This window comes from Corvus cornix, chromosome 6 (genome assembly GCF_000738735.6).
Source record: "Corvus cornix cornix isolate S_Up_H32 chromosome 6, ASM73873v5, whole genome shotgun sequence".
NCBI classification, from domain to species: domain Eukaryota; kingdom Metazoa; phylum Chordata; class Aves; order Passeriformes; family Corvidae; genus Corvus; species Corvus cornix.
The window spans coordinates 34,758,022-34,784,469 of NC_046336.1; the positions used below are offsets into that span (position 1 = coordinate 34,758,022).

Here is a 26,448-nt window from a genome sequence, read left to right on the forward strand (position 1 = left end):
TCTCTGCTGCACTTGACAGCGAATTGTAGTAATCATCTCTTTTTCACGGAGCCACTGACACCCTTTCCAAGCCCTGTTTACTGCCAAACGCTGCGTCCTCCTTTTAACCACCCCTACTCAATGAATGTATCACGGAGAGCACCATCATTTTCTGCCTTCGGAGTTACAGGTATACAAAAGAAAGATAAGCTGTAAATGTGGTTTACATCCTCTGAATCACCAGCTTTTCACACTCTCCCGGGCAACTTGTCCAAAGCAAAGGGACCTGAAAGGGCCAGGGAGCTCCTGGAGCGGGGCCGGCGGAGGCTGCGCAGCTGAGGAAGGGCCTGGAGCATCTCCGTGCCCAGCACAGGCTGAGGGAGCCGGGGCTGCTCAGCCTCGAGAGGAGCCCCAGCTGAGAGGGGCCCTCAGGCCTGGCTGTCCCTGGCTGCAGGGAGGGCTCCGAGCAGGGCCCGGGCTCTGCTCCGGGGCCCAGCAATGGCACCAGAGCACCGGGCAGGGCCTGAGCCCAGCAATTGCCCTGCCCAGGAGGCAGAACTGCTGCCCTGGGCAGTGCCCAGCCCTGAGCACATTGGCCACAGAGGCTCTGGGCTCTCCTCCCTGGGGCTGTTGCAGAGCTGTGTGCACACAGTGCTGTGCCTGTGCTCCGGGATGGCCCTGCTGGAGCAGGGAGGTGCCACCAGGTGCCCTCTGTGGTTCCTGACCCATCCTGGGATTCTGTGTAATATTTAATTTTTTTTTAAAAAATTGCTCCCTGACACAGGTGTTGGGTGAATCTCCTCAATTCACAAAGCATTAAAACTCCTAAGTATGTGCCTTTTGTTGTTGTTAATTACTATAAGAAGGATTAAAAACCATGGATGTCCTGCCCAACACATTCCTAGGCTGGGAGTTAGCACGGGTGACCCCATGGTTGGCAGCGTCACCAAATAGCAGACACAGCAAAAAGCAGCAGAACTGGGTTTGGGAGCAACCTTGAGCTCCTCACTCTGGCTGATATGTCCAAGATGATTTATGGAGGGACAACTGCAAAGAAAATCCCTTCTGAGTGATCACCAAAGGATCACTTCTGAGATCACCACTGAGAACAGACTTCCAAGAATGACTTAGTTACCCCCAGAGAAATAAGCCACAAAAATGGCACCAAAGTCCAAAGAATTTTGTTCCTTTCATGGTGAAAACCCAGCACAACCACGTTGGGAAATCCTGGGATTGGCCCCATGGAAATCCACCTCAGAGGCATTTGAGACCTTCCCAGAAACAAGGGATCCCTGTGCCAACCCCAGGGATCACTACCAAGACCTCCAGGACATCCCAACCAGTCAATTGCGTGATCCCAACCCATGAATGGGCACAGCTCCCTTCCTTGTGATTTATAACCTGCACAGAATCCCAAATACCTTTAGAGGGCCTCTAAAGCCATAGCTGGGACACCCCTCTTTCTCCAGGATAAGCCCGAGTCCTTTATTGAATTAAAGAAAGGAGAAGGATGATTTAATCCCCGTTGATTCTCTCCCTTTACACCTTGGAGTCCAAAATTTCCTATGCACAGCAGGGCCTCCGCAGCTGGAAATGAATTAAGGGTCGAGGATTTTCAAGAGGCCCGGATTGTATTGGAGAAATAATCAAATAAAGCCTGACAGATTCCACACACAGCTCGAAAATCCAATTGTTTACGAAAACATAATCCCGGGAATATTAGAGGCAGGCAAGCAGCATAATGGGCAATAAGAAATCCAAAATAAACAAAAAAAACCCCCCTCTGTGCTGGGAAGCCAATTGCAAAAATTCCATACAATTCGGTTCTGCTGCTGTCAAACCCTCTCGGCTTCCTCTCCCAGGCTGGTGATCCCAAATCCAGCCCTCAATTCTTGATCCTACTGGCTCTTGATCCCAGTCCTGGCATCCTCTCCCAGCACAGCCCATCTGGGGCTGCTGATCCCAAATCCAGTCCTTTGGTTCTTGATCCTACTGGCTCATCCCAGTCCTGTCGGGAGCATGGCACCCAAGCTTCCAACTGGAGCATCTTGGGTTTGGATGATCCATGAGGGGAAAGTGCTGTGTTCCAGGACCAAAGAAGTTCGGAAAAGGGGAGGAGCCTTCTGGTCAGTGGTCACCAGCAAGACTGAGCAGCCACAGGTCACTTGATCCATGGAACAGCCCCTCTCCTGCCATTAGAGGGAAATTCCTGGGGACTCTTCCTTTGGATCCAACACACATTGGATCTGGCCCCACTTGAATCCCAACTGATGTTTCATTTTGCTCTATCCAGCATTTCCTCTTCTCCACTATGTTCTCTGCTGCAACATGAAAGCTTCACTGAATTCCACCAATTTGTTTAATTAATTGCTGTTCAGCAGACAACTCTGTATCCCAGGACGGGAATCCCGCCAGCACCCTGCTCTGTCATTCCCTCGGCCCGTGGTTGAACCTCCAAACCTTTTCCACCTGTCCTCTTCCAAAAGTGATGAAGACAATCCCGAAACTGCAGTGGTTGGGAATATCTGTGGGCTCCCTTGTTGATACAGAGAAATAATAAAAGGCAGGACAGAATTCCAGGATTTCTGCGGCAGACATGAAGCAAACACAAGGGAAACCTGAGCCCAGATTAGCCCACGAGGAGGTCAGGGAATGGGAAAGGATAGGGAAGATGGATCCAAAAGGAATGAACCCAGATTTGGTGCTGAATTTTTGCCCTGAGCGCTGTAATCCAGGATATCCTGCCCTGCCCCTTTTCACAGAGCAGCATCCTGTGAGCCTGGCTATGCCCAGAGCCCATCCTCATCCAACAGTGGCTCCACCAGCCCATCACAAATGATTTTAAAATATAATTTATGCCAGTCAGCTTTACTTGATTTCATTTTTTCATTGCAAGAAGGTCATCACGATACGATTATGGCTGGCTGGCAGATTTTCTTTTCTGTACATTGATTTATGCCAGGCCACATTTCATCTCGATTAAAACCACCATTCAGTGCGTTTGGAAGGAAACACTTCAGATTAAAATCTGACTCATTGACAGATATCAAAATACCATTAAAAGGAGCCAGCAACAGGTGTTGAAAGCACTTCCATAAATCCATTCCTGGGTCCCTGTCATTCCTGATTTATTCATGATCGTTCCACATATTTGCAGATGACTCAGTTTACTCCTCTGTGGTGCTTAATGCCTAACAAAATTCCCTTTAGTGGCCCACACATGTTCATCAGCTCAGTTTTGGGCCAGGCATGGAGATCAGGGCAGCAGACCACCAGGGTGGGCACACAGGGATTGATTTAAAACACAGCAGCCAGGTTATCCCAAATAACATCCCCCTGCCAAATCCCATTAAGTGTCCTTGGAATAACACATTTGCCACTTAACATGGATTCAGAGTGGTTATTACCCACACGGGAGGAAGATCAGATGGCAAAGATCATCTGCAGGTGAAGGAAGGCAAAGTCCAGTGGATGTAGAAATCCCACAAACTGAGTTGTTTGTCTCATTCCCCCGTTTCCAGCAGTAAGGAAAGGACTGGGGCAGAGCTCTGTCCATGAGGAAGCCAAGGACACAAGGCTGGATGTTTTCTTATCAAGAGGTGCTTTTTCCTTTCTCCAATCAAAACTCAGTTGGGGCTGTAGTGGAGCTCAGTGGCTCAGGGACAAGGTGCCCTATCCATTGTCCCTTAGATCCAGGACCTCACGGAGACAGTGCTGGGAACCCTTTGTGAAGGACTGGGATTTACCGAAACATCAGTTCAACCTGGAAACTAAAAATATGGGGGAACAGAAGGTCCTGGATCTCTGGTGTCATTTGGAAGGGTAAGTCCCATTAGCCCGGACTGGAAAATCCAGGTCATGGATTGCAATCCAGGTTTCCTCGGAGGATCCACGAGCCGCTGAGCATCTCCCATGCTACAGCTGCAGGGGAGTAGAGGCTGTGTTGGACAGGGCATCTGCTTCCTCCAGGTTTCTCTGGGGTGGTGGGGTTGGCTCAAGCTCAGCTGTTTTAAAGCAGGGTTTGGAGCAGACGGTCCCTGCAGACAGGAACCACTCTGGTATTCCATGTCCTGGGAGCAAACGCTGGTTCCTCCTGCATTTACCGCCTCTGGATAAGGACTCACGCTTTATTTACTTGTTCCAAGTGATTTTATTTTCAATGGCACCCTTATCTCCCCACAAAGTATTCCAAATCCTGTGCCTATGGTTGTGAGTGCCTGCACACGCGGATCCCCACTTGCTTTGAATTTCATCTTCCCAGTTTTGCAGCAGTTTGGATTTTCTTGTTAAACCAGATCCTGATTGATTCCTGGTGTGCTCTGGCCAGCTGGTCCTGCTCCGGCTCCTCGTCAGCAGCTTAGCAGAACAGTGATTCACGGCAGGTCAGCTGCAATTTGCTCAATTATTAACAACTTCAGGATTTTTTTACCATCCCTCTGAGGACACTTCAGCCTAAGCCTGATTTGTCTTCATCTCCAACTCAATTCAACAGCACAAATCCTGCGAGTTCTTTGAGCTTGTGTTCAGTGCATGGGATGCCCTTTTCTGACTTCCCCTACCCTTTAAAACACAGATTTCAAATTGCATTGCGAGCTGCTGGGGCACCCAGTGAGTTTGTCTCCGTTGAGCTGCAGAAACTCTTTTCATCTCCTTCCAGAAATAATTATGCTGGTTTATCAGTGTCTATATGAAGCTTGAATTATTCCTCCTAATATGCATTAACTTGTATTTTTTGGAGCCACGAAAATTGGCCCAGTGAAGTCACTCCAGTGATTACTGTCCCTGTTAGTTTCCAGTAATCCATGAGATGTATTTATTGGCAAGTCACTTGTGTGGTATTTCCAGAGACAGTACCTAATTGAATTTAAAATGCATTCCTGGTGCTCGTAAAAGCAATAAAAATGTCACCCACTGCCTGCACATTAAAAATTCATCCCATGCAAGGAGAGGACAAATGCATAAAATGATCATTATGATGTGCAAATGGACTCGGTGCAGGAAAACCAGACCCATCTCTGCCTGGACATAAAAACATTAAGAGATCAGAGCACAAATGGCACCATTTAGGGAACTTTTAAAGGTGCTGAAGACAAAATGCTCCCATTAGTAGCATGACTAAGGCTTGCTTCAAACATGGGCTTTGTACCAGTGTTAACAGCGTGGCTCCTGTGTGAGAGCGGAATTAATTCCCTGAAATAAAAACAACCCAAAATCACCATTCCATGTTGGTGATCCTGCCCAGGCAGCACATTATCCACATGACTCCTTTTCTCATGAGCATTTATGCCAGAGGGGAGACCGGGAGCGTTTCAAATCTCTTCCCACTCAGGACAGAATTCCCACACTTATTTATGGCCCAGAAACTCATCCCGGACTTCGTCGTGCACAGGTGTCCTTGGAAAACCTGGCCAAGGGAGCTGCTGCCCTTGTCCTTTACCTTCTAAAGACTTCCCTTTAGAGGGCAGGGCTGGATGGGATATTGGGAAGGAATTGTTCCCTGGGAGGGTGGGCAGGCCCTGGCACAGGGTGCCCAGAGCAGCTGGGGCTGCCCCTGGATCCCTGGCAGTGCCCAAGGCCAGGCTGGACATTGGGGCTTGGAGCAGCCTGGGATAGTGGGAGGTGTCCCTGCCCATGGCAGGGGGTGGAAATGGGCATTTTTAAGGTCCCTTCCAACTCAATTCATTCTGGGATTCCATGATTCTATGCAAATCCACCTTTTTTCTGGAACTGTCATTGACACCCGTGGTACCACAGTTCTTTTTCCCCTCTTTCATTTTTATCTTGGCTAAAGAACTTTGATCGTGCTCTGCCCAACTCTTCCTTTCTGTCTGCTCAGCACAAAGTAACTTTACAGGTAATTAAGCACATTGTGAGTCATTAACTCCTCTCCAGATTCCCGGGAGGCTTCTCCAAATTGAGTCCAGATGCAGAAATTAAAATCTATCTTTTGCTCACACTGATGAATTTTTCATAGGAGGGAAATATTACAAATTCCTCCTTTTCCCACATTGGAATTGACTGATTTTGGTTACCACAGTCCTGGGGTCCAGCCCTGGTCATGGAATCAAAAATCCATGGAATGGTTTGGGTTGGAAGGAACCTCAAAGCCCATCCAGTGCCACCCCTGCCATGGGCAGGGACACCTCCCACTGTCCCAGGCTGCTCCAAGCCCCAATGTCCAGCCTGGTCTTGAACATTTCCAGGGATTCCAGCCATTCCACCCCGAGCAGCAGGTTCAGGGCAGCTCAAGAGCAAGAAAAGAACTTGATCTTGACCTCCCAGACATGAGTACCTAATTTTTGGCTCAAAACAGATGGAAAAAAGAGCAGAGCTCCATTCCTCCTCACTTCAGTGAAGGTTCCTGCACTCCCTCCCAATTTGAGTTCAGTTGGAAGCTCCCAAAGAGGAGCCACATTCCCTGTTTTCCTCAAATCAACACGAATTAAACACTTCCCATGCAATAAAGGGGAAAATGCCAATGAGTAAAAGCCCTTCCCTTGCCCTGGTCAGCTCCTGAACCAAACTCCTCCTGCCCCAGGCACGGTGGCTCCCATCACTGAGCATTTCCTGCAACACAGCGAGAGCCACTGCGAGTGAGGGGCACAAAAGTGTAAACAATCAATTTACCAAATTTATAATCTGTGGGCATTTAGTGATCAAATCAGTTCATTTCACTCAGCGGGGATTTCATGCTCAGCAACAGCTTCTGAGCACGATCCCCTATCGACAGTGCTAGGGGCTACTTCCTGTAACATCTTAATTTGTGCTAATTATTGCCTATCTCTGGATCAATATTTCTGTATCTTCACGAGGGGAAAGCGCTGCTCATGTGGGGAAGGCCTCCAGACGTTCCACACAATGAGATGCACATCTAAAGAGCTCTTTGTAGTCATGTTAAAGGCTTTGTGCTCAATCTCTCCTGGGCTCTGCTGAGACAAAACACAACAATTACCAGGTAAAGGATGCTTCACTCGGGAGATCTGCACACACAGCACCACTTCTAATCTTCAAGCACAGAAACAAGACATTACCCAACTTCTCTTCCAAACAAATCCACCTGGCAAACTGTGGGAGCAGCCAAGAGTAGTTTGGGAATGGCCAAAACCACACGGCTCTGTTGTAATAAATATTGAAACCAATATTCCTGGCTTTCCTGAGTGACTCTTGGTGGGTTGTAATGAAAACATGGGTTGGTTTTGGTTTGGAAATGACAGCTTTTGGATGAAAAAGATGTAAATCCCACCTTTACAACATTCCCTTCCTGGTAAAGGCTAAAGCTTCATGCCAGAATGAATGGCAAACTGGGGGTTTTTTGCCTTTTTACATCCAAGTTCAATTTCACGCCCTGGGTTATCTAAGGAGGAGAACAAACCCCATCACCTCCACTTATTGCTCACCTTGTCCCAGATTCCAGAGAATAGGTGGGATACTGGGAATGATGTAAATCACAGAGGGATACAAAAGCCAGCCCAGCAATTGGCCAGGGAGGAGGAGAAGCTGGAGGAGCCACCACCACCCATCCTCCTCTAAAACCACATCCACCATGTCCTCACTGCCCTCACCCAGCTTGTGGGTGCAACCCTGACACAGCACAGAGGTAACCCCAGTGAGATTCAGAGAGAGCAGATAACAAAAAGCAGTGATAATTAAACTCTGGGAGGGAAAAAACTCAGCCAGGAATGGTCTGACACACTCCCTTTGCTCCACCAGTAATTACAGATGGTTGTAGAGGTTTTCTCCAGGAAAGAAAACCAGGAAAGAACATGCCACTCTGAGAAAAGAAAGGCGAAAAGCTCCCTAAAGCACCCTAGGAATCATTGAAAATACTTGTTTAAGCCAAATTCCTTGGTTTACCTGCCAGATTAGCCACTGATGAGCTCACCAAGCTGCAGGTGTGTGAAATAAACAATTCCAATGCAGCAACACAGAGGGGATAAATTGCACAGACACCAACCCACTGCACTAATCCCACACTTACACATCCTCCAGCCTGCACGTTCTAAATACACCCTAGATACACCCTAAATACACCCCAAGTACAGGACCTATCCCATTTCCTCGTGGATCACCACTGCTATCCTGTGAATGTAAGGAAATATTGCCACAACATTTCCCTCACACCTGGCACTGCCCCCAAACAGCACTGGCAGCTTTTCCTGCACCGGGGCTTCGCCTCCAGCAGCGTCATTTTGTAACGTCAAGGCCAAGATTAGCTCCCAGTTGCCTGCCAAGGAGCGTCCAGGGGTGTCCTCACACACGTCCCAGCGGTCAAGCCAACGCAGGGCTGGAGTTAATGAGCTTTTAGTTTGGAATTGTGCCTAGATCTTTACTTAATTTGGCCTTCAGACTCTCACACGCTCCACAGTGCAAATGTGCTCCTGACTCCTGCACTGCAACAAGGTGCATCCAAAGATTGTCCCTATTCCTCCTCTCGATTTTGGGGTTTTTTGGGCTCACATGTGGGACACAATTTGGCTGCACTCAGCAACTGCTTCACCCCGATCACTGACAAACTTTAAAATCCCTCTGTCAGAAGGGTCTGGATGAATTCCCGTGTTTTACACTCCTCTGCAGGGGAAGCAATAATCCCCTTTATTTCAAAGCTCCTCAGAGCCAGCCTGTGCTGTTTGGGCTTTGCCTGAACAAACAGAGGCTTGACCACGTCTCCCTCCCTGGAGGATTCCAATCAGCACACCAGGATCACACCATCCTCATCCCAACACACATCTCAAGGGCTCTGTGTTTGTTAAGTGAAGTGACAGATTTCCTCAGGTCCCTGATGAAATCTTTGTTCTTGTTGAAATGCATTTTTCGCGACGCTTTTATCACAACAAAATAAAAAAGAAAACTATTTCAGGGACGAGCGGCGCATCAGTTTCCATTTTTCCATCAGTTTGCTGCTCACCCACAGCTGGGTTGGCTGGGCAATGGGATAAGTGCCAGCCATCCTTAAGGAAAGATGGAATGAAGGCTGCAGCCTTGGATATTCACTTTGGATTACAAGCCACGCTGCTGGGTTGGGTTATTCACTGTGCTTCTCTCCAGAATTCCCAGCCAGCCTTTTCCAGCAGGGAGAAAACCCAACCTCTTCCTAATCTATGTGGGTTTAAGCAATGGCATCAAATCTGCACTGGAGCTTTCTGATTTCCAGCCAATTAACCCCAGTTAGACCCTGGGAAGGACTAACACCTCTCCTTGGCTGTTGCCACAGTGTTTGTTACTGAGGCCCTGGCAGGAAGGTGGCCATGGCCAGTGAAGGAGTTGCTGATACTCCTCTTATCCCACGGCCACTTATTTCTTAAAAGAATTGGCACCACCGAAGCACTCCATTACTCTGTGGGCACAATTCCAGTCCTCCCAAGTTTTCCTCTCTTCCCCAGCCATGGCAATTGAACTTCCACCCATCTTTCAGGCCAGGGAATTCATTTCAGAGCTGTGTTTCTGAATCTCCCTTTCTAACAGAACCCAGAGTGTGTTTTTAGCCATCACCAGAGAAGTCCCTGGGAACTGGTGCCAGGAGAAGGCAGCCATGGCAGAGGCTGTTCTCAGCAAGTCTGAAGCTTTGCATGTGTAAAATGCTGCATCTCTGCACTAAAAACCCACTTCGGAAATCCTGAAGAGCTTCACAGCAAGTCGAAACTTCAATGAATCCTTCATGAAAGTAGGAGGACTCCAAGTTAATGCACTGCCAAGCACTTACGGCCACGGCAATTCCTGCTGGGATGTTTCAATCTCAACGGCATCTGAGGTTTTCTACCTCCACTCAGACCTGAGGCTTGGAGGGTTTGGGAATGCTGTAATCACGGGCAGGAGCTCAGGGGCCAGCTAGAAGGGCCAGCTGAGAAACTCATCAAACATTAAACATTCACTATGGGCCCTGCTGGCACTGTGAGCTTCTCAAGTGCATCCCTTGGAAGCTGAATTTTGGGCTCCTCATGACAAAGGGCTGGAGCTTGTCCTGGGAAGGGAACGGAGCTGGGGAAGGGGCTGGAGCCCCAGGAGGGAGCTGGAGGGGCCCAGAACTGGACAGAGCCCTCAAGGTGTGGCTTTGAGCAGCGTGAGAGGAGATGTGGAGCATCTCACACCAGCCTCACCACCCTCTGCTTTTCCCTGGCACCAGTTAAACATCAAAGCTGTTGACAACCTCTCTCCAGGCCTGCCATATTCTAGCCCGTTTAACCATCCATGCATCCATCCCATCCCTCCTCAGCCTCCAAGTGCTGCAGGCAACAGTGTCCCCAGCCTGTCTGACCCCAAACCATCCCCACCCGCTGCTCTGCCCTCTTCCTCAGAGCCTCTTCACCCTGCGAGGAACCCAGCACCCAGAGAGAGGACATTCCTCATTTCTGAAACATTCTGCCAACAATTTATTTGGCCCCAAAGCTGCGTTTGCCATCAAATTAATGCTCCTCCAGAAACCTTTGCTTGGCACTGTGGATTTGCAGCAGACTCCGGAGTTTTCATGAGGCTCCAAAGGCAGTTTGGAGACGGTTTTCAAACACGAAGCCTGAGACATCCTCCTCGTAATTAGGCTGTACTCAAACTTCCCTACCAGCTGTGCAGAAAAAGGCCCTTTTCCCGTGACTTTCTCTCCCTAACATTCCATGGATTTTAACATATTTTAGCACAGTTTCCTTTGGAATTCTCTAAAATATTATATTGGAGACCTCAGCTGGTCTTCCAATTATCAACCCAAGGTGATGAACAGTTTTGCAAGGAGAAGAAATCCCAGCAAACACCACCCAAAGGCATCTCTGACCTGGGCAGACCCAACATCCCCATGGGAGCACTTCTCTTCCATGGACTTCCACGGTTAGTAAGATGCAGTCCAGGACGGTGCAGGGAAATTCAGGCGTTTCTCCTTAGAAGAGATGGAAAAACATGAGAGAGAAGCTAAACTTCAGCCTGGAACCTGCCAAGAAATGCTCAGGTTCCTCCCTCATTTGAAAAATAATGCTAATGATAAAGACAATAATCCTCTTATCACACAGGAGCCGATGTGGTTGTGAGCCAGGCAAAAGGAAATGGAGTTTGGAAGGCTCCAGCTGCATTTCTGGCCCTGTATGAAGAGTTCCTCACTTGGCCTGGCCAACAAGCAAAATACTTCCAAGCAGACTCCTGGCCCTGCTGAAATCCTTCTCCTTTGAGGAGAGGAGACTGTCAGCTGCTTTGGGAGGGATCTGTTTGTTATCTGAGCATGAAAATGGGCACAAGAACAGGCTCTGTCTGGGTGATAACAGGCTGGGCAGGGGGTAAATGGCTTTTTGTGAGAAGTGTCAGGCACGAGGACGAGCTCGGAAATATCCGTGAGTATCAAATGGCTGCGCACTGTCCAAGGGCTCCCAAAACAGCTCTGGAGCCCAGAGGAAGGAGAGTTTAATGGGTATGGGGAAACTTCAAAAAGAAGGGTAAGGACCAGACGCGGATCTCCAAATCGTGCTGATCATGCCCGAGGTGAGCATCCCTTGCTGAGGCCAAGCGCGTCGGGTGCAGCAAGTCCTAAATCTGAGCTTACCCTTTCGCCTTGATTTCCAACCCATTGACGAATGATTTATAACCCAATCCTGAGCACTGAGAAGGAGCTGAAGGTCTTTAAACTCCTCAGGCACCCTGGTGACACCCTGAGGGACGTTGTGTGTGGGGCACAAGGAGAGCACAACAACCTGGGGACGGCTGTGGCCGTAACGGAGAGAGACAAGGATGAACATCAAACCCCTTGACATTTTCCAACAGTTCCAGGATTGATTTATAAATTAAGGTTATAAAACCTGTTGTATTCCACCTCCAGATGTCTCATCCTTTGCAATTCCCCACAATCCATCATTCTTAATGCTTAGATACCAAGCACGGCTGTTCCTCTCTGCCCCAGCAAGGGAATGAACAACTGCCCTGGGCTCTTTCTAGAGCTGACAGGTCACAGCTCCAGAGATTCTCACCAAAATCAGCAAAATAACACCCAAAAAAGCCTTGCCCCATTATTTCGGGCTGCCTCCTTTCCCTGCTGAGGGAAACCTCAGGGAAGCCATGCAGGGTGGAGCTGCAGGTCCTGACTTGGAGATCCCACCGCCTTTCAGAGCCCTGTAGTTCAAGTCACACCATAATGTGATCAAAATATTTAATAACTGCATCTGCTTTAGTACTGGCAGTAAAAAGCCCCAATCTTTCACTCCAATCCCTCCCTTCACTCCACTCTTCCCTACATTTCAGCAAGCACCACAAAACAATCCTCTTGCTAAGCACAGCCATCAATATTTCAATCCCAAATGATGATTTGGAAAGGATGAATGACTTCAAACAAACCCTAACACCTCAATAAATCTCCAGTTGTGCCTAATGTTCTGCACTGAGCTGTGAAGAGCTGCAGCTGCAGAAACACGATCTGAAGTCCTGTCACACCCTGCTTTGCTCTGGAGCTCAGAATCCCACTGTCCTCCTGGGCCAAGAGCCAGGGTTAGGCTTCGCTTGATGCAAAATTCCTGACAAGAGGAGTTTTCTTTCCCTGAACAGGCAGGATGTGGGATGGAACCACCCCTGAAGGCTCTGAAGCACCATGGTGGTGACAGAGGATTGGATTCTGGGACTGTTTGCATCAGGATAAAACCATGGAGCACTTATGTTAGCAGTGATTCCTGCTAACCCTGCTGATCCATATGTACCTGAGACCTGCACCTTTCAACTCTGCAGGTGTTGAAAAGTAAAATGTGATTCTCCTTGTCAGGAGAAATAACAACTGATGGCAAAAAACCCCAAAAAGGCAGCACTCCTCCTTTAAAAAAAAAAAGGAGGGGGGGGAGGGAGGGAATTTGGAAATCAAAAATAACAGGTAAAAATAAACATCATTATTTTTAAAGGCTAAAAACCAGAAGAAAAAGTCCAAGATTTAATTCCTGGCATGGCCTTTTCAAATTCTCAGTAGAACCACTACAATAGAATGATGTAAAAGGCAGCAGCTTAACCCCAAAGCAGGCCTTGTGCCTCTGGAGATCACAAGTGGGTCTCTGAAGGGTGTTTCTCCTCGCTGACAGAGTCATAAAGGTGGGGAAAGGACATTTGTGGTTTTGTTTGCCTTGGAAATGCAAAGACATCATCTCAGAGAGCACAGCAATCCTGCCAGCAAATTAGAATTTACCTCATCAAGTAAACTCTGAGGTGAATGAAAGGAAAAAAAAACCAACTGGAAAAGCAGGTCCAATACTACTGAATCCTCAGGGATCCAGGTCTTATTCCCCAGGGCATCCAGTGCTGCACCCCCCGGTCCCTGCAATTGCCTCCTTCCCACTGCAGGTGGCAATTCAGCATTCCTGCACAGCCCAAATTTGCCCCACAGAATCCCAGGATCCCTGAGGCTGGAAAAGCCCTCCCAGCCCATGGAGTCCAAGCTGTGCCCGATGCCCACCTTGTCCCCAGCCCAGAGCACTGAGTGCCACCTCCAGCCCTTCCTTGGACACCTCCAGGCATGGGCACTCCAAAGCTCCCTGGGCAGCCCCCTGCCAAGGCCTGAGCACCCTTTCCATGCAGAAATTCCTGCTGCTGTCCAAGCTGAGCCTCCCCTGGCCCAGCCTGAGGCCCTTTCCCCTTGTCCTGTCCCTGTTCCCTGGCAGCAGAGCCCGACCCCCCGGCTGCCCCCTCCTGTCAGGGAGTTGAACCCCCCTGACCTGAGACCCCAGGGATGCAGGGTGGGAGTGAAGGCACTGCCTGTGACCTGCCTGGGGTAAATGATTCTGTGCCAAACAGCAGATCCTGCAGGATGTGACAATCCAGCACATCCCATGGAGTCACACTGTGATTGTCCCTCTGTGTGCCAAGGAACAGCTCTGTGCAGAGAGCGAGGGCTTGGATTGGATGTGAGGAAGGAATTGTTCCCTGGCAGGGTGGGCAGGCCCTGGCACAGGGTGCCCAGAGCAGCTGGGGCTGCCCCTGGATCCCTGGCAGTGCCCAAGGCCAGGCTGGACATTGGGGCTTGGAGCAGCCTGGGACAGTGGAAGGTGTCCCTGCCCATGGCAGGGGTGGGATGAGCTGATCTTCAAGGTCCCTTCCAACCCAACCCGTTCTTTAATTCCATGGATCAGCAGCATTAAAACGAGATATTGACTTATTCCAGTGTGTATGAACCAACATTTCAAACCCAGCTGACACCCGAGCTGAAGGAATTAATCCTCCCCTCCCATCATGCTCTGCATCAACAGAGACCCTTCTGCCTTCTTTTCCCTTCTCCTCCCTTTTCCCTGGGGTGCATTGCCTCCAACAAGGATTTTCCTTAGTTTAAAATGTGTATGGTCAAGATTAAACCTCTATCACCGGGCAGGATGTGCCCCAGCCCCTTCCCATCCGTTCCCAGCCTTCACAAGGGGTTACAGAGACTGAACTGGGGCTGCTGACACAGTTCATTGCAAAAAGCACGTCAAGCAAAACCTGACCCTGGCCTCCTCCTCAAGACAAGACGGACAGTTTTCCCTGTTAAAGGGCAGAAGGAATGGACAGTTGGATCCCGTGGAGCATCCCTTCAGTTCTGCTCCAGCGCCTGCCCGTGCACCGTGAGCAGCAAATCCCGCTGCTCCCGCTCAGCCGCTTCCCTGGCCATGCCCTCAAGTGTCCCCAGCACAGCCTGAATTGCAAATCATGTGGTCAAAAAACCAAACACACCAGGCAGACAAGAGGTGAGGCCATTCCCAGAGTGTTTTTTCCATGCAGGGGACTGAAATCCCACAAAAACCTGGATGGCAGGCTGGGTTCACTCTTGATGGATGAGCCCGGGAGGTGCAGGGACGTCCAGAGAGCTCCTGTGGGCACCGTGGGGATCCCCACCCTCTGCAGCTTCTCACATCAAGGCCCCTGGGAACCCTTTCCATGCCTGCCCATGGAATTTTTTCATTCCTAGGATTCAAGGCTGTGTATGTAAGTGGGAACTTCCCCCCAGAATCCACTCCTAAAGCTCGATCCTGCCTCCAAGGTGACTCCAAACATCCCTCGCCAGCTCTCCTGACTCCTTCCAGGGCCTCGGAGGAACTGCAGTTTGCACCATGGCCTCTTTTCATTAAAAGAAGCTTTTTACATCGAGGAAGCCATTTTTGGGGAGGAAAAAACACAGTATTTACTCTTTCAAGGTGTTCAGGTCTTAAAACTCTTATGATTTCGCAGGAAATTCTTGCCACAGCACAAGGCTTTTCCCCATCTTTTATTCCCTGACAAATTTATTTAATAAATAGTTGTTTCCTTAACTGAAATATTCTGATTTTAATTAAATGGAATGGTTTTTTAGGACTGGCTTGAGAAAGAAATCATTGTGAGGCTGGAACATTGAACATTGCAGTGAGAGGTGCAGTGGAGTTTAGCACAGCTGTGACCTCACCGCCCTCGTGTAAGGACAAATATATCCAGTTACACACCAAAAAGCACAATTTGGGCTAAAAACTTTAGATGAATTCCACCAAAACCCCCTGTACCATCAGGAGTTACTAAACCTACACCACAAAATCATATTTCCCTTTTCACTGCTGGCTGCTCTGGGAACTACCTTGGTCTGACATCGGTTTAGTCACACAATGAGCTACCAAAAATCTGTGTGTCCAAGGGAATCACTGCTGGGATTTGCCTTGCAGGTGCACACAGGGATCAAAACCAGACAGCTTTTCCAGCCCCTCCTCGGAGCAGATGCTGCCAGGGAATTCGGGCGGCTCTTGATCCTGTCAGGGATCAGCTGCTGGTTTGGGAAGGGAGACACAGACTGGTTCCTCAGGAAAACGAGGAAAAAGAGGAAATTCACTTGCTGCTTGCTCCAGAAGAGTTCTTTTATCTCAGCCAAAGGAGTTGTCCCAACTTTTCTTAGTCTGCTACTCCTTGGAGCAAGGCGGGATACAGCATTCCAGCCCAGGACACGTTGGGAAGGCACTCCCGGATTTCTTAGCCAGGAAATGGATTTGTCCTGGGTTTACGGTTTTCTCCTGGCCTTCAGAAGAAAGGATTGGAGAGCCAAGGGTGGCCCTAGGGAGCAGCAGCTGCCCTGTGCCAGCAGGATGATCCTGCTGGGGGAAACCCCGGCAAACCCACAACGCTGCTGGGGTGACATTCCCAGGGAGCCCTGGAAATCCAGCTGGATTTTCAGCAGGATAAAAGAGAATAAATAAAAATAATAAATGAACAGCCTCCTTTCACCCCCAAAAGCTTAATTTCTTCTGTGCTTTGCTCACACATGAAAATCTGCTGTTGGAGACGGTGATAATTATGTTATTGGGATAATGGCACAATTAGGGAATTTTTAGACCAATATCAGCAGGAAAAAATCCTGTCCAACCCCACTGACTTTTCTGTGGGCAGCCACCATTCAAAGATTTCTTTTTATTCCATTTATTTCTTAACAAGAGCGTTTGCATTCAGGCATTAATGCAGGAAAGGAAAAAAAAAAAAACCAAACCCCCAAAAAGCAAAGAGCAAAGACAACAATTGACAAGCTCCTTCTCTTCAGGATTTGTCCTGTTTTTCCTTAGAAACATTTTGAAGGAAAGCATCTTTAGAAATGAGCTCTTAGTGTAGCAAATGGGATTTTAAAATGAGCATTTAATGTAGCAAATGGGATCTGAAAATGAGCATTTAATGTTCCATATGGGATTTTAGCTGAGTTTGAGACAGCTAAAGATGCCCAGAGCCCAAGTGGAAGACCCAGTGGGAAGCAACATTTTTTAAGGACCTTCCTACAGGTGCTCCAAGTGGAAGAAATTCTTTTCCTAAATTCAAACGGTAAGATTTTAAAAAATAAATATTTATTTGCTTGCCTTAGGCCTTTCCAATGAGTCCCAGGTTGTGTTCAAGCAGCTCAGCCACTGTGAGGGAACACTCCTTGGTTTCCTCCTCACATTGTTTGCTTTAAAATTAAAGCTGGGCAGGCTCTGCAGGACCTGAATCCAAATTAATCTCGACAATCTTCTGGAAAATCTCTATTAAAGCTCAGAGCTTAAAAGCTGAATGTGAGCACGGGGCCTGCTCTGGCAGCTCCCACCCCGGAGCTGATCCCACACTCACTCCTGGCGTTGTGGAAAGGCTTGTTAATGCTGGAACTGATGGGGTCTAAACCCCTAAAATAAAGCAGCAGGCTCTGTTTGCTCTCCTTTGTTGGTAATCATCAATGGAGACACCTGGAAAAAGCTCGGCTTTGCTGGCCACACTTTCCCAGCCGTGGGACATGTCCATGGAGCTCCCGGCCCTCTCCAGGGAAAGCCTCACCTCAGCAGAGGCTGGGAAGCCTGGCCAAGCACCTGAGCTTCGTTATTTCATGGGGACTATTGCCACTCCTGACTGAAAGGAGCCCAGCGGAATTCCAGCCCACAGGGACAGGCCGGGAGCTGGGATCTCCACCCGGCCGAGGACTGGTGGGGTGAGCTGGGCAGGACTCTGCTCCCAGCTCAAATCCCAGCTTGGATTAATTCCCTGGCCCTGGCTCTGGCTGAGCTGCGCTACAGCCACCCTCATCCCAGGGCATCAATCCCATGGGATCACCTTCCTGCTTCCACTTCCCTGGAGATCAGGCTGCGCTCACCCCCTGCTCCCAGGGAACGAGGGCAAGAGGAACAGGCTCAGGCTGTGCCAGGGGAGGTTCACATGGGCTGTTGGGAACAATTCTTCCAGGAAAGGCTGGCCAGGTGTTGGAAGGGGCTGTCCAGGGGCATGGTGGAGTCCCCGGTGTGGACTTAAAAATTTAAATTTAATTTATTAAATTCAAAGCCGTGTGGGTGTGGCACTTGGGGACATGGTCAGTGGTGGCCTCAGCAGTGCTGGGGAATGGTTGGGCTCGATGATCTCCAACCCAAAAGCTCCTGTGAATCACGTCTCCGTTATTTTTACATATATATATTTACATTATATATGGTATATAACACACATTTTAAATACCATCTATTTGTATAAACTAATATTTTGTTACTAATGGCATCACTAACATTTAGTATTAATAATTTTGTTGTTCCTTTTCCCTCGGTCCCTTTTTTCTCCAATACTAGTTGGGCCAAGCCTGGTATAGGAATGTCTTCATAATGTCTGAGCGGCACTGGGATGGCTGAAAGCACCACAGGGACCTGGGCCTTCCCTGTCCCTACAATTTGGGGATATTTCCTTCCCTTTGGGATCATTTTGGTGACATGAAACACCACCAGTTCCTCACTGCTGTGGCACCGGATTGTATGGAATCATTTTCATGGGATGGTTTGGGTGGGAAGGGACCCCAAAGCCCATCCAGTGCCACCCCTGCCATGTCAGGGACACCTCCCACTGTCCCAGGCTGCTCCAAGCCCCAGTGTCCAGCCTGGCCTTGGACACTGCCAGGGATCCAGGGGCAGCCCCAGCTGCTCTGGGCACCCTGTGCCAGGGCCTGCCCACCCTGCCAGGGAACAATTCCTTCCCAATCTCCCATCCAGCCCTGCCCTCTGGCACTGGGAAGCCATTCCCTGTGTCCTGTCCCTCCAGCCCTTGTCCCCAGTCCCTCTCCAGCTCTCCTGGAGCCCCTTTAGGCCCTGCCAGGGGCTCTGAGCTCTCCCTGGAGCCTTCTCCCCTCCAGGTGAACACCCCCAGCTCTCTCAATAATAGGGATTATTCATTATTGAACCTCTCCAAAGCTTAAATCTCTGAAGGAACTGAAGGAACCTTTGGGAAAATCAAGTTTAATGAGCAAAAGATTTGTTTTTCTGTCTTTATATTGCTCATCCAACTTCCATTTTACAGCAACCTGAACCTTTTCTTCTCTAGAAACTCCCATGTCGCTTTAGAAGCACAAGAACACACTCTGAATGGATCTGAACAAGTTTAAACCCCAGGTTTTTCCCTTGAAAGGGTGTGTTTCTGCAAAAACGTGTCTTTTCTGCCCCTCTGAATGATTCACATGAAAGCTTGTCTCTCACCCCCTGGCTCTGGGACTCTTTGCCAATGAATAACTCACAACAGGAATGAAACTCCCCCACAGCAAAGCTCCCCCTCCTCTCAGGAGTAAGGGCAAACAGCAAAGAAAAATCATCAGAATAACAGTAATAATAATAATAATAATAATTAAAACCAGAAGAGACGAGAAGAAAACAAATCAAATACTGCACTCACAAAAAAAATAAAATAAAAAGGCAAGAGAGGACGGCAGTTTCATGGGATTTTTGGATAAATAAACAAGTGCCATACCTTTTTAAAAATTCCATATACTCAGTATGCTTGATGAGGCCAGTCCTCATCATTATTGTTTGAAAACATTGCCGATCAATAGCCCAAAGTTTCACATTTACGAGAGCTGGAAAAAAAACAAGACAAGGGGAAAACGAGATTAGCAAAAACTGTCCAAATTCCTGTTGTGAACTGCGGAGGGAAACGATGGCATTGGTGAAAAGTGCGGGAACGGGGAGCGCTGCCAACCGGGGAAGGCAGCCGCTGGACAAGGGAGCAAGCATGCACGGAAAGGAGCAGCGGGGGAATCCTGGCTTGGGAGCTGGGTGCTGGGGGAAACACGGCCTGGAAGCAGCTGAGACAGGAGGAGAAATCAAGGAAGGCTGGAGGCGAGCAAGGATTCGGGGTCAGTTCGCCGCAACCTGAGCGATTTCGGGACATTTTTAGTGTGTTACCCAGCAAAGTCCATTGAGGTTTCACCCTGCTCCCAAATCAGACAACAATTCCTCCTTGAGCTCAAGGAAATTTCCAGCCCCAAGCCCTGTTACACCCTGATAATGAAACAGCTCCCAGCTGGGGAGGTTTTGAGTCATTCTTTTCCAGCTTTAGTTTTCAGGTCCCTGCTGAATTCCAAGACTTCTGAGTTACACACCGAACATCCCATCCCATTCTTCAGAGGCAAAGCTGCATTGCAAAAACAGGGGAAAGCAGCGCATAACGGAGAGAAAAGAACCCCGAAAGGTCCAGTTTTCATCTCAGCTGTGCCTTAGACATTTGCATTACCCATAAATGCTTGAGTATGTACCGTTTATAACGGGGCTTCTCCTTAGAGAAACAGTTTGATTAAAGCTATTCCCAAGACCTCTACACTTGTATTAATTGCTTTTTTTGTCAGAGAGTAAATGCAATAAATTCCATCCCCACGCCCCCATTTGACTGCAGGAAACAGCACAGAGCAAAGAGACTTTCAGCAAAATATTTACAAATATTCTCACTGATAAGATCCACGAAATGAATGTGCTTTGATTTGCTGGTCCTTCAGCTCCCAAACCTCCTCCTTAATGAGTTTTTATCCCTAACTGCATTTGCAGGATGGAAAACCTTCCAAGTGCAAACTCAAAGATTTCCTCTTGAATTGCACGGCAGAAGAGCCTTTAAAGCCTCTTCTTGTTTTCAACTCAGAAACTTATCTTTTGGAGAAGCATTTTTAGTTTTATAATCAAGGCTGCACCTCCAGGCATGGGGACTTCAAACCTCCCTGGGCAGTTCCAAGGCCTGAGCACCCTTTCCATGCAGAAATTCCTGCTGCTGTCCAAGCTGAGCCTCCCCTGGCCCAGCCTGAGGCCCTTTCCCCTTGTCCTGTCCCTGTTCCCTGGCAGCAGAGCCCGACCCCCCCGGCTGCCCCCTCGTGTCAGGGAGCTGTGGAGAAGTGGAACTCTCTCGTTTTACACATAACACCCTGTTATATCCTATATATCTAATAAATCCATATCTACACCCCCTAATCATACCCGCCAGCCCCTCCTCTAAGGTTCAGGCAGCTCAGGCACTGAGTGAAGAGCAGACAGTGCACTTCTGGATTAATTAAACCACTAATCACCCCTTACATTCCCATTTACCCTGCCTCACTGCTAAACAGATGCTTTACTGAAGGCTAATCAGGGCAGAGATTTAAATGTCAGTAGGACCCTTCTAATCAGCACGAGCATCATCTCCTGTGGTGCTGAAACCCCCCTGTCAGCGGGGGAATTCTGTGGGATTTGATGCCATTAAAGACCTCAAAGTTATATATTTAGGAGTTCCCTGAGATGAAAAATATCCATGGGATGTGTCCCACAAATCAACACTGGGACATCCACTGGGAATTAAGAGTTAGAACAGGCACATAGATTTCCTGGTCCATCCCTTTCCACAGAGCCTGTGTTGGAGGCTGGAGGTAAAATATAAAATACCCCATTCCCTGAGTGCAGGAGGCACAACAGAAAGGAACACGAGGAATAAAGTTATGGCAGCAGATGTGTCTGCAACAGGAGTTTCCTTACTCAGTAATCTAAAACATCACCCTGCAAGCAGAGCAGCGATGCTACAATTCAAGTTTATTGCCTCTTTTAAACTTTTCCCCAGCAAAATGCCACAGCTGGGGTGCCCTTTGATCTTTGGGACAGCACAGAACAAAATCGCCGCTCGTCCAAAAGCCACCAGGAGTTGGGGAGTTTGGATGGGGATGCCCAAACCTGGGATTTCTGTGTGGCTGCAGTTGTAGGAGCTCTCCAGGTGAGGATTTTGGGCACTGCCAGATATTTGAATTGCACACTAAAACAACAGATTGATGGGAATGATGATTTATGATGATTTATGAGAGATTTCTGCTGTGGTTCAAGGGCTGAAGACAAAGCAAGTGCTGCTGGGGAAACAGGGAAGAGCTGAGGCAGAAGAATCAGCATTTCCTGGGTCAGAACTGGATGGGGGTGGACATGTTATCCTTAAAGTTTAAATTTGAAATGCTTGCCATGGTTGAGCCCTAATTTCTGATTCAAGCTGCCTGAAATTATCCAAATCAACGATTTCAGTCAATGAGTCAAACCCCTCTCTCCACCAACATCCCTGATTAAAGCAAATCAAAAAACTCAATAAACAACTTTGAACTCGTTTTCCAAAAAGCACTTTTCCCAAACTTTTCTTCCTGTTGATTTACCTGGGAACCCATGAAAATAGATCCCAATTTAAAGGGGTGAACAGAGGGCTGCAGAGTCCAGCCCAAAGCCTGGGATATGTCTGTGGTTTATCCATGTCCAGAGCCTTCTCTTCTCCAGGCTGAACAGCCCTAAATCTTTAAATAACAGGGATTTAACCTCTCTAGGCTTTAATTCTCTTTGTTTTCAATACCTCCAAGCCTGGTGAAGGAGCAAGTTTGGGTTGTTTTGCTCCTTTTTCTCTTGTGGACATCATCAGCTCCTTTTTCCCTTCCTCGCGTGCAAAGGCAGCGAAACAAGGGGGGAAATGCAAAGCCTTTCATTTAATAGCTACAGAAGAGCAACAAAAATGCTGTTTATGTTATTTAATAGGACCTATTTCATGTTAGATAGGTGGGGAAGTCCTGAATATTCAAAAATCCTTGGAATCGGAGCAGCCAGCAGGGGCATTATTTCCGAAACACAGTGCAATATTCACAGGGCCCCGCAGTCTCTGAGCATCTTCCTGAGCTTTTATGTGCTCACTGAAGCCTTCCCAAGTTTTCTCAAGGATCACCAGGTGAATCACCCTCAGCCCAAGTGCTGCTGGCAGCGTTCTCAGACCTGAAAATTATGATTCCCTTGCACCCCAAGCTGGAATTCGTCAGCTCCCTTTGGTTTTGGGGCTATTTTATCCCAATAACTGTTTGTTTCTCTGCCCTCAGGCGAAGAAACAGCCGCAGCTTTGTGTCCTCGGGGCTTTTTGGGCAGACAAAACATCAAATTTCCACTCCTGTTTAACCATCCTCCCGCCTGAGTTGGGTTTTTGTTGTGGAAATATTGTGGGAATTCCCACGGGGGAAAACACAGCCATTTCCAGCTATTTCTGCTCCCTGCTGTTTAAGGTATGAAATGATGATGATGAAAAGCACATTTAACCAAACAGGAGGAGCACATGGAATTGTTTTATCCCGCCATACACACCGGGAATCATGAGGGAGGCTCCAGCAGACTCCAGGACACAGTGTGGAGTGATGGAGAGGATGCATCCAGTGGCTGGAGCAGGAATAAATTCCTTTATTCCCAGATGTTTCCGTCCCAGGTTTCTAACAGCAGCACTGGGACAAGGATGATCCATCCTGATATCCCATTTTCCAGCAGGTCCTTTCCCATTATTCCCCAGGGAGGCTTTATCAGTAAGGAAGGAGTAACTTTAGTTTTCCCCGAGGATAAATGCAGAGCCAGAGAAAACCTCCCAGTGCCAGAGGGGAGGGATGGATGGGAGATTGGGAAGGAATTGTTGCCTGGGAGGGTGGGCAGGCCCTGGCACAGGGTGCCCAGAGCAGCTGGGGCTGCCCCTGGATCCCTGGCAGTGTCCAAGGCCCCTGGATCCCTGGAATGTTTGGGCTGCCTGTTCAATCGCTGGTCTCAGAGGTGACAAATAATAAATCCAGGTTTTGTGAGGAGGAAAGGAAGCAGGAAGGACATGGGACCTCCAGGGAGCTCTGCTTTCACTCCAACCAACTCCAGAAACCCCAAGATTCCACGGAAGTGTGTAAGGTTTGCTTAGGAACAACACGTGCCTGGGTAAGGTCGGATACGACCAAGGAAAGAAGCGGAAGGAAATTGTTATTACCAAACTCTGCTCCTGGAGTATTTAAATCTAAATCTAAATCTAAACATAAATCTATTAAAAAGGCCCCTGAAGCTATTAAATTGAACAGTGTTAAACAGATCTGACAACATCTATCAGCCAGTGCTAAGCACAATCAGCTGGAGCACGTACTGTGTAGGATCCTGTGTTGGAGTAATCCAACCTCCTGTCCCAACATTTCACAGAAAACTCCTGAGGAATTATTCAGGAATAACCTCAGTGGGGTGCTCTGATCAGCTGAAGGCCCCTGATGTTCCACTGGCATTTGTTTTTCTCTCGCATCATTCCCAATCTCTGCTGTCTCCCCCAAATCTCCCCATCCTCTTCCGCAGCCTCGTAACTCCTCAGCCTTAATGAGAAGTGGTGGCAGGGATTACTTAAGAGAGTGTGCAATTACACCAGGTATTTTCCTAGGAATTTCAAACCACTTGTACTACAAGCCCTGCTAATTGCCTGTCCTGATTTGCTCTTCTCAGACTGTTATTTTCCATAACCTTTCCATGTCACCTCGTTCCTCCCGGCTGTACCAACAGAGCTCTTCTCACAGTCCTACAACACAGAGGCTTTTCCACGTTTTTAATTAACCCTTGTACGAGCACGAGCTCCCAGACTACTTCAGAAATCTTCTTTGCTTCAGTCCTGAACACTGAAAGCTGAAATAATTCAGGAAGAACAAGCTGGAAGCCGCAAAGAAATACTCCCAAATCCTATCTGGTGTGTGAGGGGGGATGGATGGAAAGCCAGAAAGGCTCTCAGGCAGGTCAGAATCTCAAATTAAAGAACTCAGTTCACTGGATGCAAGATGGGGTGAGGGAAAATGTCTCCAGTTATTCGGGGAAAGAAAAGGGGAAAACAACCCGAATCTCTCCTGGCAGGTGGAGATTCAGCCTGGGATAAATCGGCTCACTGGCATGCCAGAGTCATGGAAGCAGTACCAGGAAAGAGGAATGAGGAAAGGAATCAATTCCCATTTCAAAGAGACCACAAATCAGTCCAAGCTCGTTGCCTAAAGGAGCCCCGATTCCAAGGAAAATTAATATTCCCAATTAAAGGAGGGATCTTAACACAGCCCTGGGTTGGAAGGGTGGGTGTTGATAAATGGAGAAGTTGATGTGGGAGGCCGTTGAACAGGGAACAGGAAAAACAGCACTAAAAAGGCAACTGAAAAATAGCTCAGAGAGAATCCCAGCATGGAAACCAGAGTCCTGGAATGCAGGTGGGGTTCTGGGATCTGGGAATGCAGGAATTGCTCTGCCCCTTGCACAGAAGGAAAGGCAGGAAGAATTACAGGGGACTTTGTGGTAGTGGGGGAAAAACAAGGTCCTGAAAGCAACCAGAAATTCCAGGTGGCAGTACCTGAGGGGCCGGAATCTGAGCAGGAACAGTGGCCAGAGCCTCATGGAAGGTTCTGGGAAGATGATACATATTTCTGCAAGTTGCTTGTTTCCTTGTGAATCAAAGAATCATGGAATGGTTTGGGTGAGAAGGGACCTCAAAGCCCATCCAGTCCCACACAGGGACACCTCCCGCTGTCCCAGGCTGCTCCAAGCCCCAGTGTCCAGCCTGGCCTTGGGCACTGCCAGGGATCCAGGGGTAGCCCCAGCTGCTCTGGGCACCCTGTGCCAGGGCCTGCCCACCCGCCCAGGGAACAATTCGTGCCCAATATCCCATCCAGCCCTGCCCTCTGGCACTGGGAAGCCATTCCCTGTGTCCTGTCCCTCCATCCCTTGTCCCCAGTCCCTCTCCAGCTCTCCTGGAGCCCCTTTAGGCCCTGCAAGGGGCTCTGAGCTCTCCCTGGAGCCTTCTCCTCTCCAGGGGAGCACCCCCAGCTCTCCCAGCCTGGCTCCAGAGCAGAGGGGCTCCAGCCCTGGAGCAGCTCCGTGGCCTCCTCTGGATTCATTCCAACACCTCCACGTCCTCCTTGTTCTGAGGACCCCGGAGCAGGGCTGCCCCAAGTGGTGAGACCCTTTCCTCTGTCCTTACCCCAGGGTCTCCCACAGAGCTCCACAACAGATCCTGAAACCAAAGGATCTAAAATATCCAGGGCACCCTCACCCACTGATTTTTCCCTAAGGGACAACATCACCTAGCTCCAGGAAACCTGTTCCCAGCTCTGAGTTATCCAGAAGGGGGTTGGAAGGAAAACACTTTTTTAAAGAGCTGCTCACATGCAGCAAAACTACTGATAATTTCTCCAAAGTAACAAGCCAGTGTTTGAATGCCTTTCCCCCCTTCATCTCCTGGTGCTCCTCGACTATTTAGCTACAGAAGTGGCTCCAGTGGATAAAGCTCAGTGGAGCATGGAGAGCAGCAGGAAGCCAGGTGGAAATCCATTTTCCCAGCCAGACACTCTCATTTATAATTCTGCACCGCTGGATGCTCTAATTCATGAGTAACAACCATGAGAATGAGGAAAGTGCCATAAATACCCACACTGGGTGCAAATAATTGACCTGGGACACCTCTCCAGCATGGTGGGGTTTAGTTATTGAAAAGTTTAATTAAAATGGCACTTGGAATAGAGGAGGAGAGGGAGAAGGAGAAGGAGGAGCAGAAAGAGCAGAAGTAGGAGAAGCAGAATCAGCATCAGAAAAAGCAACAGAAGCAGCAGAAGCAGAAGAAAAAAGCAGAAGAGAAGATGCAGAAGAAGAAGCAGAAGCAGCAGAAGAGGAAGCAGAAGAAGCAGAGGCAGAAAAAACAGAAGCAGCAGAAAAAGCTGCTGAAGCAGAACAGAAGCGATAGGAGAAGCAAAAAGAGGAGAAGAAGCAGAAGAATCAGCAGAAGGAAAAGAGGCAGAAACAGAAGAAGAAAGAGCAGAAAAAGCAGAAGTAGGAAAAGTAGAAGCAACAGCAGCAGAAAAAGCAGAAGAAAAAGAACAGAGGATGCAGGAGAAGAAGAGGAAGCAGCAGCAGCAGGAGAGGAAGCAGGAGAAGAAGAAGAAAGCAGAAAAAGCGGGAGAAGCAGCAGAAGAAGAAGTAGTAGAAGAATAAGCAGAAGCAGGAAAAGTAGCAG

At 48.6% G+C, this 26,448-nt stretch overlaps 1 protein-coding gene across 3 annotated transcripts in view; it reads right to left on the reverse strand.

Moving 5' to 3' along the window:
• PRKG1 (protein kinase cGMP-dependent 1) overlaps positions 1–26,448 on the reverse strand; it is a 371,601-nt gene that overhangs the window by 119,755 nt on the left and 225,398 nt on the right. For all 3 annotated transcript variants that reach the window (XM_039553813.1, XM_039553812.1, XM_039553814.1), the window contains exon 4: positions 19,132–19,237. In XM_039553813.1, the coding sequence (XP_039409747.1) occupies positions 19,132–19,237 (106 nt within the window). The remainder of the gene's footprint in view (positions 1–19,131; positions 19,238–26,448) is intronic.